The following is a 14,905-nucleotide window of genomic DNA, read 5'->3' as shown; positions in this document are numbered from 1 at the left end:
CTGGTTTCCAACAGACTGTCCAGCATTTGTCATTTTCCCTTTTTTGGGTCAACTTTGACACTCTGATGGGTATGAGGTGATACCTCAAAATTCTTATACTTTTTTTTTGGGGGGGGGGGGGCAGGGCAATGAGGGTTAAGTGACTTGCCCAGGGCCCAGATTTGAACTCAGGTCCTCCTGAACCCAGGGCTGGTGCTTTATCTACTGCACCACCTAGCTGCCCCCTATTGACTTAGTTCCTGATATATCTTAGAAATGAGACTCGCATTAGAGACAAACTTGCTGCAAAGAATCCCTTTCTCTCTGCCATTTTCTGCTTCATTTCTAATCTGATCTGCCTTGGTTTTGTTTATGCAAAAACTTTAAAATTTGATTTAAATCAAAACTTGACCATTTTACTTGTGAACCTCTCTATTATTTATTTAGTCATGAACTCTTTCCCTATCGGCTGATCTGAAAGGTAATTTCTTCCACATTCCTTTATTTTGTTTATTATGGTAACCACCTTTATGTCTAAATCATCTATTTATTTTGAGCTCATCTTGGTGTGAGATATTGTTCTGCACCTAGTTTCTGCCAAACTGCTTTCCAATTTTCCCAATAGTTTTTTTTTTTTTTTGGGAGGGGAATAGTGAATGAGTTCCTGCCCCCAAAACTGGGATCTTTGGTTTTATCAAATATCAAACCACTATATATATATATATATATATATAGATATATAGATAGATAGATAGATAGATAGACAGCCTACTGTATCATTTTACTTCTGTATTTTGTATAAGTGTTCCACTAATTAACTTCTCTATTTCTTACCCAGTACATAATTGTTTTAATGATCACATCATGGCTTTTTAGTAGTGTTTAAGACCTGGTACTGATAAACCACCCATATTTCCTACCCCAGACCCATTGATTTTCTTGACATTCTTGACCTTTTGTTCCTCTAGATGAATTTTATTAATTTATAAAAAGCTCTATAAAATAATTCTTTGATAGGACTATTATTTTTTCATTGGCTTGACTTACTCCTAAGCAATTAATATTTCTCTTTTTAGATCTGTCTTCTTTTGTAGAAATCAGGCCTGATTTTCACTAAAAAGCTAAAAGAGAGCTCACCTGGGGGGTGCCCAATCATGACGTGTGCAGTCAAGAAGGGTGCCCACATAGGTCTTGTTCCTCCATGTCACATTCACCACCAACATACCTGGAATACAAAGAAAACAAACATAGATGCTGACACCAAACCTCCAGCCACTCAGGGAATGGGATCTATCTCAGTAACATTCTAGATGGTGGGAATTCATGTAGTGGGCCATGGTTATTTAGGCTGGTCTGGGGCTAGTTTTAATGACACTGGGGATGTTGATAGATACTTAGAAGCTAGAAAACATCTGGGCTAAATGAAGGCAAAGTCTTCAGCTGATGAGAAGCAGCATGGGGTAATGAACTTAAGAGTCAGCAGAGCTGAGTCTGAGTTCCAACTCTGCTCTTTATTAGCCGTGTACCTGTGGCAATTTATCCTTTCAGAGCATCAATTTCCACCTTTGCAGAAAGGGATAATACTACTTTGTACCTGTTCTAAGGTGGCTGTTGAGGACCAGATGAGATCATGAATTGTTTGAAAAGTTTACCTCCTTTTGGCAAAGCCACTGAACAGTAAAAACTTGTTAGTCAGAATTAGAAAGTATGGAATCAGGCTTCAGTCTGTTTTGCGCCACTGCCTCAGAATGGTCTATTAGGACTGAGCACCTCAGAGCCCTATCTGCACAACTAGAGGGGACAGCATTCCCTATGCGAATTTTCTCTGTAGTGTAGAATTGTCCAAACAGGGAGGAAGTCTAGAAAGCACTCTGGCAGTGAACACAACTCAAGAGAACAAACACAAGGATCCTTTTTTATGAGAGGGGAATGGAAGACTATGGAACATGAGGACTCTAGGATCAGGAAAAAGGGCCCATCCCTTTAAGAATACGGCCATGTTGGGGCAGCTAGATGGTGCAGTGGATAGAGCACCAGCCTTGGAGTCAGGAGTACCTGAGTTCAAATCCAGCCTCAGACACTTAACACTTACTAGCTGTGTGACCTTGGGCAAGTCACTTAACCCCAATTGCCTCACTTAAAAAAAAAAAAAAAGAATATGGCCATGTCACTAGCAAAGGATGCACACAGAATCTAGTTCTTTCTGGGATGAAACTTGAGGGAGTTTCCACCAAATAAGGCTGAGACAAGGAATTCAAGAAAACATTTTAACAGGAAGCCTGAATCACTTAATGACACCAGGGTGGGATAGAATTTTGGCTTTGTCACTAGATAATCACCTCTTCTTACCTAAAATCTTCAACCCAGATGCAACAGAGACTCTAAAATCAGTAGTCAGAAGGCATAATCAGGTTGAAAGAGGGGTTCCTATGCCAAAGGGACTAAAATAGTACTCCCTTTTTCTCAGGTCTCTTTGGACACCCCCCTAAGAAAGTAATTACGCTACATAATTTCTAGCCATTAGCAGAGTGAACTGAAGTGGCTGTTTCCTCCCAGAGATGGGCTGCTCTGATTACTGCATAACTAATTTGACTAGGAGCAAAGTCCATTGAGTCGAATGTATTTATCTGAGCAAGGTAAGACTTGGAGATAGGCATCTCATTTACAAGGGCAGACAAGTGCAGCTGCAAAGAGAACAGGCACACAATTAGAAGATGAATGTGACTCCCAGCCCTGAAACAGCTGGGAGTGAACACATGTTTATAAATCTGGGTATTTCTCCCAGTGTAATCTGCAAACCAGAGAAATAATGAATGAGTGGAAAAGGAGATCAGGCCAGAGTGCTGATGGGGGGAGAAGGGAGGAGGGGAAAACCTAATATGGAAAAAGACAGGTTTGGGGGGCCTGCTTACATGTCAAAGCACACAAATTTTTTTTTTTCTTTCTGAACTGTAAATCTCTCTGCGGGGCCCTGAGTCCAGGCAAGAAGAAGTGCAAAAAGGAAAAAAAAAGATCCAAAAATGACACTGGACAGATACTGTTTCTGTCAGAGGATGACTAAAGAATAGCAAGGTTAGTTTAAACAGAGGAAGACTAGGCCCACATTTTGGAATGCTTCCTGTTCCCATAAAGAGAAGGTTGATCTGTTTGAAGAGAAGAAGAATGGTAAAACAATAAATGATAAACAATACTCTGTATTTCACTATGCAGTTATTCTTATAATTACTAAGGACCTTCTAGACATGATCTCATTAACCATCATTTTGCTTCAGAGTGGTGAACATTCTTCCCCTTAACAGACACTAACCCGGGGCACAAGAAGGGGAAGTGACTTGTGGGAAGGCAGTTAATGGTTTCTACCAAGGTTTCAAGAAATACCTCAGCAATGACAGATCCAAGCTAAATACATTTCTTTAGCATATGGCACCAATGCATCAAGTGGCTGGGCTAGCCTCTGATGAAATGGTTCATGTTTGTCTTGGCCCTTCTGCTGACCCATTCTCCCCCCCCCCCATGCTTTTTTCATCTCTCCCCACCCTAGCAAATGATGTCCTCGGAAAACAATGAGAAAGATGTATACATGGAGCAAAAGTTTATACTGAAGGGTAGGGAGAGATGGTACTGTAAAGGATATCTCAAAACCCCTGCTTTCTACTGCTCAGCAATAAAGCTCTTCCCAGGAAGTCGATCTTTCTTTTTTTTTTTTTTTTGGTGGAGCAATGAGGGTTAAGTGACTTGCCCAGGGTCACACAGCTAGTAAGTGTCAAGTGTCTGAGGCTGAATTTGAACTCATGTATTCCTGAATCCTGGGCCAGCGCTTTAACCACTGCACCACCTAAGCTGCCCCTGGAAGTCAATCTTTCTAAAGACAAGTCTTCTTCTTTTTTTTTTTTTGGTGAGGCAATTAGGGTTAAGTGACTTGCCCAGGGTCACACAGCTAGTAAGTGTATAGTTACCCTAGGATTTTGTTTTGTTTTGTTTTTTGGTGAGGCAATTGGGGTTAAGTGACTTGCCCAGGGTCACACAGCTAGTAAGTGTTAAGTGTCTGAGGCCGGATTTGAACTCAGGTACTTCTGAATCCAGGGTCGGTGCTTTATCCACTGCACCATCTAGCTGCCCTTAAGACAAGTCTTCTAATCAAACAATTAATCAACATGTACTATGTGCTAAGAATATACAGTGTAAGGATACAAAAGTATATTTTATATACTTATTCATTATTATTTTTTTTTAGTGAGGCAATTGGGGCCAAGTGACCTGCCCAGGGTCACACAGCTAGTAAGTGTTAAGTGTCTGAGGCCAGATATGAACTCAGGTACTCCTGACTCCAGGGCCAGCGCTCTATCTACTGCACCACCCAGCCGCCCCCATTTATTCATTATTATGTAGGAATGAGATACATTCAGTGCGACTGAATTTTCTACATAAATGAAGTTTTTATCCCTTTAATGAAAGCAAGTTGAATGGAATGCCACCGACTTGGGCTCTACATGATACATTATTATAGGCTGATAATGACCTGGGCACAGAACTGAACAAGGGGAAGAAAGTGGTCTGGATGGCATTTCAGAAAGTGTGTTCATTTACAATGATATAAAACTCCTTTTTGACACAAATCCCTATCTTTTTTTAACAGCAGTCTTTTCCCAGTCATATTATATGGCTGCAAATCAAGGGACTGTGATCTCCATAAAAGTTAAAAAAAAAAATCTAAAAAAAATTTAAAAAATTCAGGATTCTAAGGGAATGGCGAGATGGATGATAGGCTTAGCTTCCTACAACATTCTACTACTGATGACTTGGGTAAAAGAAGTGGTGTAAGAGATCTTCCAGGAAATGTACAATGGGCAAAGATAGGCCAGTCATATATTAAGAAGCAAGGGACAAACATATGGACAGCCTTGATACCCATGAAATTTTTAAAGTTCCAGAAGAAGACCTTGACGCACTGCCCAAATCTGTTCATAGAAGACTCATGGGAGGAAATGCAAGAATCCATCAATAGGATTGAAAGGTATATATGAACTGAAATTTTCACCTCTGGAAGGAATACCCACAACTGTGAGTTAACAGATTCAATTGAAATATTAAGTGCCCAAACTTCAAAATTCACACACTTTGGATATATTTTTCTAAAGCGTATTACATGTTTTCCAGTCAAGAAAACAGGAAGAAAAAAAAAAAGAACACAAATAATCTTCAATTTAAAACCTGTTAAAGCTTAAAATTGTATTAAGACTCTTGGGATACTCTGTACAGGAGGGGAGTCATTAGTTCACCAACTCAATAAAAACAACATTATAAAGGATGGTTTTAGATGTAGTAGAAATATATTTAATCTTATAAGTTGAAGTGGCTTTTGTGGACTGGCATGAGAAACTAGCTACCATTTATAAGACTTAATATAGAAATTATAGTCTGAGTTTTAAACAAAGGACTTAATATTTAATTTTTCCTTAAAAACTCAGGGTCTATTATTGTACTGAATGCCTTTAGGGACTACTGAGGTCACCTGGGCTATTTTTCTATTTTACTATATGGCCCCAAAGCTATGTGTTAAAAAAAACAAACAACTTTCATTTTTCTCAATTAAATTTTTTTCAGTTAACAAGTATTTATATTCATGTCCACCATTCCCCAATGAGAAACAAAACCCTTGAAATAAATACTGTGCTGTGCTTTTAAAATAATTTTCATGTCTCTGAGTTCAGCTATAGCTTTTTGTCATTGTCTTCTAGCGTTCCTCAATCTATTGTTTTTAATATATAATGCCTAGGGGGCACCTAGGTGGCACAATGGATAAAGCACTGGCCCTGGATTCAGTAGTACCTGAGTTCAAATCCAGCCTTGGACACTTGACACTTACTAGCTGTGTGACCCTGGGCAAGTCACTTAACCCCCACTGCCCCTCCCCCCCAATATATATAAATGCCTAAGAAACTAGAAAATTGAGATAAGGAAAACAAAAATAAATAATAATAATAATAATAATAAAAAATATTAAGAAGGCTTCATTTTTCAGGCCCTGTAGCCTCTCTTGCCTGATTTCATGGCCCCATTAATTATATAATTCCTTGTAGTATCGGTTGTCTTTATCCCAAAGTCAATGTTGGGAACACTGTTGTATATAACCAAAGGACTCAGTAATTCTAAGCACTAAGTTCTGGGAGACTGCCCACAATTTCATTTTGTCAGCAGCTTTAAGGCAGGAAGTTTAGATACTACCCATCAGAAGTGTGGAAAGAAGCAATGACTGTTTTATTCCTTATTTGGGGGTCAAACCTCAATACAAAATGCAGGTAGCCTGGGCAATAATTGGGCTCATGCCTATAAAATGCAATAGAGAACCTAAAGTGGTTGGCATCTGGTAAGAGGGAAGATATTTTTTAAATGGTTATAAATTATAGTCACAAAAGCCTTTTGCCTTATTATTAGTCATTCAACCTAAACTGCTGGGGGCTTTCTCCATGGTGAGGACCAGAAAACTGTAGACCAGCCAAGTCTACTGCTGCTAAAAGCTGGCCTTCTGGGCAACCTCCTACCTTGTTGGGACCCTAAATACTAAGTAATCTGGGCATCAGCAAGCAAGCTTCAGGCTCACTTAGGAATAACTATGGGTTGGTAATGGAGGAAGAAGCAGGGTTGTCTTTGTTTGCCATCTGGTTAAGGAATTCATCAAACTTCTTATTTAAAAACCTAGCATGGATTTATCTATCTCTAGCCTCACTGTCATCATCTAGATCCTTAATAATTAACTTCTGAGCTACTGTAATATCCTTCAAATCAGTCCCTCTAATGCTAATCTCTTTCTCTCAAACATACAGATATCATAAAATTGCCTAAAACACTATTTTCACCAGTTAACAAGCATTTCTTGAACCTAATACTAGCTTCAAAATTTTGAAGGATACAAAGAAAGTGTTATGTCTCTCTGCCAGCTCATAATAAACTGCAATGGGGCTTACACTCTAGTTGGAAACAAAAATAATATAAAATAGAATACTTTATAAAAGACTGTATATGACTTAAGGGATAAAAGTACTTTAGGAGGTCAGAGAAAGAGTTTCTAAATATGGACCAGAATTGTTAGGAAATTAAGATGGGTGGGAGTCTTGGACCCCGTTAAGTACTGTTAAGATTTGAAGGCCAATAAATAATTTTGATTATACAAAATTAAAAAGCAATATTGTTGAAGAATTGTGAATGACCTAACTACTTTCAGCAATACAATGATCCAAGACAATCCCAAAGGACTAATGATGAAGCATACTATTCACTTCCAAAGAAAGAACTGATTTTGATTGAACACAGACTGAAGCACGCTATTTTTCACTTTCTTTCATTTTTTCTTTTATTCTCGTTTTCTCATATAAAATGACTAATATGGTAATGTTTTACATAATTGTACATGTATAACCTATATCTAATGGCTTACTGCCTCAGGGAGGAGGAAGGAGAGTGAAAGAGGGATAGAATTTGGAACTCAAAAATCTAAAAATGTTTATTATAAAAAAAAATATTTAGAGGCCAATGAAAAGAGGAAGAGGTTGATAAAGAGGAAATCACCACTGTGACTGCATAGGAGGTAGGCTATGGAGAGTTGTAGCAAATAAGGTTCAATATATATTGGGGGGGCGGGGGAAGGACACCTGCAGTGGATAAAGCAACTACCCTGCATTCAGGAGTTCAAATCTGGCCTCATACACTTGACACTTACTAGCTGGTGTGACCCTGGGCAAGTCACTTAACCCTCACTGCTCAGCCAAAAAAAAAAAAAAAAAAAAAGATACCGTGAGGACATATTCCTGAAAGGCAGGAAGAGGGTATGGATTAAATGTAGTAACAAACTACTGTGGATTTCTGAGTAAAGGAACTAATATTATGAACAATTCACTTAAGGTTATCAATTTACTGCCTTAAGAACTTAAACTGATGCCTCCAAAACCAAATAAAAACAAAACAAAACAAACTCAAAAAACAACTAGTGAGGTTCCTGAGGGAGGAGACACACACTTCCTTTGTATCCCTCCATGAGGTACAGCAATGCTAAGCATATGACAAGAACACAACTGAAAGTAGTCACAGGTGTTAAAAGAAAGGGTCTTCTTTTCCTTTGGACAGCAGAAACACAATCCATCCATAATATTCAATACAAACTTCCCAAATGATGGGTGGTTGAACAGCTATATTAGGCTGTCCATAATATGCAAGAGACAGGCCGTGGAAACACTGTCTTTTGGAAGGCACATCTGCTTACTTACATAAAGGGCTTATTTTGTTTCTGTGTTCTATCTCTATGCAGATAACTTTCACAACATCCAGCCCTTACTTTCCTCGACTCACACTGCTTCCATGATCTGCTGGATATCTTTAGCAGGATGTTCCCATGGCATCTCAAAGTCAATTTGCCCCAAATAAAGCTCATTCCTTTTCTTTAATATTTACTCTTTTGGGGGGAGGGGGAGAGAAGAGGGGGGCTAGGGCAATGAGGGTTAAGTGACTTGCCCAAGGTCACACAGCTAGTAAGTGTCAAGTGTCTGAGGCTGGATTTGAACTCAGGTCCTCCTGAATACCAAGGCCAGTGCTTTATTCACTGCGTCACCTAGCTGCCCCCTAGTATTTACTTTTATTATTCAATCACTTGCCAAGTCTTGCTGATCGCTGCTTCCCACAACCATTCCCATCTGACCCCTGCTGATCACTCACACAGCTAAGGAGGACCCTAGTTCAGGTTCTCATCACCTCTCACATAGACTACCGCATCAACCTCCTGATTCACAAGGCTACCGTTTCTTTCTTTTCTAATCTATTTTCCACCAAGTTGTCAAATGAGCATGTGAAGGCATAACCATGGTGCACACATGCCCCACCTGGCTCAAGAAGTTTTAGTGGCTCCCAAACACCTTGATAATAATATAGAAACTGTTTTGCATTTCAAGTTCTTCACAATCTGGCTCTAACCCCCCCTTCCCAGGCAGATTTCACATCACTTGCCCTGATGTATACTCCTTGTTCCATCCAAACTGGCCTTCTTGCTGTTGCCTGTACATGACATTCTATCTTCTGTCTTTGTGTGGGCCCTTCTCTATGCTTGGAATGCCCTTCCCCTAATATCTGTCTCTTAGAATGATTCCCTAGCTAGCTCTATGACTCAGAAAGAAAGACACCTACACAAGAAGCCTTTCCTCAGGCCCCACCCTGTTGACAATGTAATACTGACATATTAAATATAAGGTATGAGGGGGCAGCTAGGTAGGGCAGTGGATAAAGCACAGGCCCTGGATTCAGGAGGACCTGAGTTCAAATCCAGCCTCAGACACTTGACACTTACTAGCTGTGTGACCCTGGGCAAGTCACTTAACCCCCATTGCCCTCGGGGAAAAAAGTATATAAAAAAATATAAGGTATGGCTGAGCATTAGTTTATTTCCATTTTCTAGAATGAAAACTCCTTGAAGAGAGGTACAGGTTTTTTCAGGCTGTTATTTCCTGTTCCTGCTACTACATAGCTTAATGAATTAAACTGAATTGGAGAAGAGAAGGCACTAAAAACAAAGCATGTAGATTACAGAGGTTACAACACGTGGGCCTATATAATGACTAGTACAGTGCTAGTTGCTACTCAACATACACTTACTGCAATTTTCTTTTGGCAGGGCAATGAGGGTTAAGTGACTTGCCCAAGGTCACACAGCTAGTAAGTGTCAAGTGTCTGAGGCCGGATTTGAACTCAGGTCCTTCTGAATCCAGGGCAGGTGCTTTATCCACTGAGCCACCTAGCTGCCCCACTTATTGCAATTTAATACAACTGAAGTAGTTAGGGAAAGAAAAATCTGGTTTAGAATAAGGGTTACTTGTTACTGTGGTATTAATCAATTATCCAACGAATATTTATTGAGTACCACTGCCTCCTTCTCCCACCCTCCCCTACAATGTCAGTACCTTAGGGGAAGAGAGTATTTCATTCTTGTTTTTGTATCCTAATTGCTTTGCACATAGAAGGCACTTAATTTTTTTTTTTTTTGGTAAATTCAGTTTGTTCAAGTGTATCATCCAGGTGTTAGAGGCAACTAACACTCTCTGCTCCCCACCTACCACCACTATCACTACTAGGCAATAAAGGATAATTAAAATAAGTGGTACAGACCATAAAAATGCTATGCCTCACCAGATCACTGAATGTGAGGAGTGACCATATCTTAATTGATTCCGGGACTACACTTCCTCTGAGTAGTCCCTAATTCATTAGAAATTTCTGGACCTCCTCCTTTCACCATAATTCTTTGGTTCTCTTATCTGTAAAATGAGGGGATGAGAGGAGAGGGTATTGGAGTAGATGATTCAGTTTTGGCATCCAGTGATTCTAGTCTGCAATTACAAATGGTATGAAGCAGAAAAAAAAATTATGATCTGAATATAATGGAATATCACGATGTATTAGAAATGATTCAAAGAAACACAAGAAGTTTTATGTGAACTCAAGCAGATTGAAATAAGCAGAGTCAAGAGAATAATATGTAGACGATTACAACAATGTAAATGGAAAGAGCACTTTAAAAAGAGAAACTCTAAAAAAAACCCGAAACAAACAAAACAAAAACCAAACCAAACAAACAAACAAAAAAAACCAACGCAGGCCATGAATGACAGAAAATGAAACATGCAGACTTTCCCATGGTATAGGGTGAAAGGCAATTAGACAAGAATATTGTATTTGTTGTCAGATGTGATCACTGTGTCTGATGCTTTTATTTAATTTTGTCACATGGGAGGAGAAAAGTTCTAAATGACTGTGATGTAAAGACAAATAATAAGCAATAAGCTATATTTAAAAAAGAAAAAAAGTAATCAGTTTCTTTGAACTTAACAGTTAAACTGATTACTTCCACTTTCCCATCCCAATTGACTTTCCAATCTTATATCTTCCTGAAACCCATGCATTGATGAAACTGGACTACTCCCCTCTTCCTCAAGACATGCCCATGTAATGCCTTATTGCTTCCATGCTGAGCAAATGCAACCCATGGGCAGGTAAACCCAAGAGTTCTCAGAACAATAGTATACCACAGATCACAACTCTGCTACCATCTGTACTCTTCACCTGAAGCCATCATCTTAGGGGAGCAACTTTTGTGGAGATACAATTAGTTACCTCCCTCTGCAGATACTGTAAGCTCTTATCATCTCAGCAACTAAAGACCCTGAAAAGAAAAAAATCTCACCACTAATCTCCCTGGCACTATTATCAAATGGTTTGGCATTGGAAATAGATATGGTTTAATCCACTGGAGATACTTGATATTGATAAGCTTCATTACTATCACTTCTGCCACTGAATCCTGAGGATCACTGGGTATTTTCCATCTGACTTGCGACTGAAATCTCCAGCATGCTGTCTCACTAGATGTGAGAGCCTTAGGAGCAGGGCCTATCTAGCTTTTCTGTTTGTTTCCCCAGTGCTTTGCACATAGCCAGCACTTAAGCAAATGCTTATTCATTCATTCAGGCCTCTGTTCATGCCTGTATGATACAGGGGAAAGCAAGTATAATAAAAGCAGGACTGACTACTTGGGGTCAGAGGACCTGGGTGCACTGCTAACCTGTTTTCTCTTTATGTACGCCTTCTTAGTGACACTTTTCTCCACAACATATGTGTTGCCTCCCTTATTAGACTGTAAGGTTCTAGAGGGCCTAGACTTTGCATTATTCATCTTTATAGTCAGCAGACTAACACTAGCACAATGTCTCGAATATAGTAGGTGCTCGAAAAATGTTTACTGAATAGAATTAACTTATGAGTGACCCAACAACTTGGTGAATCTTTACTAAAGAGCTGTCTCAGTGAGTCTTTAGTAACTAGAGAGCCCTGAGAACAAAGTGTAGATTCTGGAATATTGCCACGAAATCATAATTATAAAACATTAAATCCAAGTAGCCCTTTAAATCCATCATTAGCGATGCTAATCAACAAATCAGAGTAGAAAGGACTGGGGATGGGTATAACATAAAGGAAGATGATCTTTAAAGATGACCATTAGTTACTATTTGATTATATTCTCCCTGTAACTGACTATACTGGGCAACAGGAGCCTAGACTCCTCTCTCTGAAGTCAGAGAAACTAACAGATGCACTGCCCATCTGAGATCTGGTCCCTATCTGCCTACTCTTTATAGCACAGAAGCTGGTTGGGTTTCATGGTACAGCAATAGAAAACCTAGATGCTCATGTAAATTTCAGGTTCTAAAGATTTCTTCTTGATTTTCTAAAACAAACGGTAGAATGTGAGGTGGTTGGGGTAAGGATGAGAAGAAAGATTTAGGAAATGAAGCAGTAGGCTTCCACATCTTCCCTGCAGAAACCGTGGCATGGGTGTCTGGAAGACACACACAGAAAGCCTTTAAGCATGCCACCAGCATCCGTATACAGATGAAGCCCCTGGCTTGAGCAGTCCCTCTTCCAGGTATGTCTTTTTCTCTCACACTGAAGAGAAAGCTGAGTAAAAGCTAACAGCTCTCCTCTGACTCTTCTCAGTAGCCACTAACAAATCAACTCTAATTTCCTGGGCTACCTGGTCTAGCATCAAACTGAGGATCAGTTCCTGCTATCTACTCTGGTGATCTGCAGTCAAGGTCTCCCCTCCCAAAAGCATTTTCTAATAAATCTGAATACAAAAGGAATACCATAACCCCAGAAAGAATGGTTTTCTCCTTTGAAAAAAACTACAGCATCCTACTTCATGTTGTGTTTCTGTGGAACATAACAGTTATTAGTATATATGTCTTTTTATCTTAGCTGACTGTATATTCCTAGACACCAGACAGTGTCTTATAATCACAGTCATCAAGAAGCACCAAAAGTTACTAAAGGCAGACCAAAAAACCCTTCATAAATCATGGAAGCCAAGCTGCCTATTTAGCCTCTGTATGTGTAAGGAGGAAAAAAAAAAAAGTTGTGGGTAACATCTACTTATCCTGATCCAGTTAAAATCGACTCTAGGCAAAACTTCAATCAATAGTCAGTATGCTTTTTCAGTATCCATCTCTCTGTACAATTTTCCTCATGTAGATGATTCCTTATTTCAGTCTAAATAGTGTGGCTTATTGCCTTGGAGGCCCCCTCAAAAAAGAGAAGATCTGGGAACCATCCAAATATACTTGTTGACTGAACAGACTTCCTGAAACTTCAGGTGTTAATTTAATCACACATCTGCATGTAAGAGGCAAGAGGCAGAAGGGAAGGAATGGTGAGTGACCTGTGTAGCAAAACATTATGAGCCTCCTGTATCATTACTTTTCTTTTCTTTTTTTAAAGTGAGGCAATTGGGGTTAAGTGACTTGCGCAGGGTCACACAGCTAGTAAGTGTTAAGTGTCTGAGGCCAAATTTGAACTCAGGTCCTCCTGACTCCAGGGCCGGTGCTCTGTCCACTGCGCCACCTAGCTGCCCCCTCCTGTATAATTTCTATCAATGGTTATGAAGTATCTGATAAATATGTCAATAGAATATATATATATATATATATATGTTTGTAGAAATATTATTCTAAATGGAAATATCTTTCCATAACATCTAACACAGAAGACATACAATATCTGGTCAATTAATTTGTTGCATAAATAAACCCAATATTAATCTAACTAATCAACAAGGAAAGGGTGCCAGACTTTTGACTGCCTGACAGAACCCATCACCAAATCCCTGCATTCATCAGCAAGGTCCCCAGTTCAGCTCACATTTATCTGCACTCTTATTTTGTACTAACAGTGCTGAATTTCCCAGAAGCATAAGGAAATGTTTATAGTTGTTATTGTAAAAGCAAGTTTGTGATTATTAGGCTTTAATTACTTAATTTTTTAAAAAATCATACTTTGCTAGATGTGTACCCAGTTTTCCTGAGGGTTGTTTTAAGTAATAGCACCAGGTCGTGTTTTCAGTAAGTCTTTCAAAACCTTTATAACGTTTCAACCCAGAGTGAAATTTGGAATCAGTACAAACACTTTGGCTTTTAATTACTTGTTGCTAGACAAGATTTGCAGCAAACTTTGCAACAAGTTTTCTTTGTGGATGGGAAAGGGAGAAGACACCACTGTGAACCTTAATCTCTCCATCTCATCCTACTTTAGCTTCATGAAGGCATTTTACCTTGCCAACCACCTTAGCCCTGATACTTTTTTTTTAATTTATTTTAAAAGTTTTTATCCTGAATTTCATACAAAAAAAGAGAAAATTTCTACAAAGTGGCACAAAGAGTATTATAATCACAAATCTTTTCCACACCACTTAATTTTTTAAAAGCAAAACAAGGGGGGCAGCTAGGTGGCGCAGTGGATAGAGCACCGGCCCTGGAATCAGGAGTACCTGAGTTCAAATTCAGCCTCAGACACTTAACACTTACTAGCTGTGTGACCCTGGGCAAGTCACTTAACCCCAATTGCCTCACTTAAAAAAAAAAAAAAAGCAAAACGAGGGGCATCTAGGTGGCACAGTAGATAAAGCACCAGCCCTGGATTCAGGACCTGAGTTCAAACCCCGCCTCGCTTGATACTTACTAGCTGTACATTGCCCCGCCAAAAAAAAAAAGAAAGTAAAACTACTGAGTTTGATTGTGCTTTCTCTCTTCTCTCTCTCTTTTTTTTGGTTTGTTTTGTTTTTTTGGTAGGGCAATGGGGGTTGTGACTTGCCCAGGGTCACACAACTAGTAAGTGTCAAGTGTCTGAGGCCGGATTTGAACTCAGGAACTCCTGAATCCAGGGCCGGTGCTTTATCCACTGTGCCACCTAGCTGCCCCCCCCCTATATATTTTTTAAAATGTTTCGATGGTCTTCCTTTTTTTCTTTCTTTCTGGTATTATCATAAATACTTCTACCACCCCCAGTTAGAAAATTAAGAGGGTAAAAATAATACACTTGTAACAAATAAGCATAATAA

At 39.3% G+C, this 14,905-nt stretch overlaps 1 protein-coding gene across 2 annotated transcripts in view; it reads right to left on the bottom strand.

Annotated features, from left to right (window-relative positions):
- ZNF609 (zinc finger protein 609) overlaps window positions 1-14,905 on the bottom strand; it is a 185,632-nt gene that overhangs the window by 12,336 nt on the left and 158,391 nt on the right. For both annotated transcript variants that reach the window (XM_043981436.1, XM_043981438.1), the window contains exon 3: window positions 1,117-1,204. In XM_043981436.1, coding sequence (XP_043837371.1) covers window positions 1,117-1,204 — 88 coding nt within the window. The remainder of the gene's footprint in view (window positions 1-1,116; window positions 1,205-14,905) is intronic.

Source organism: Dromiciops gliroides, chromosome 2 (assembly GCF_019393635.1).
Source record: "Dromiciops gliroides isolate mDroGli1 chromosome 2, mDroGli1.pri, whole genome shotgun sequence".
Taxonomy (NCBI): Eukaryota; Metazoa; Chordata; class Mammalia; order Microbiotheria; family Microbiotheriidae; genus Dromiciops; species Dromiciops gliroides.
The sequence above is the reverse complement of the archived record's forward strand: the minus strand, read 5'-3'. Positions and strand labels throughout refer to the sequence as shown.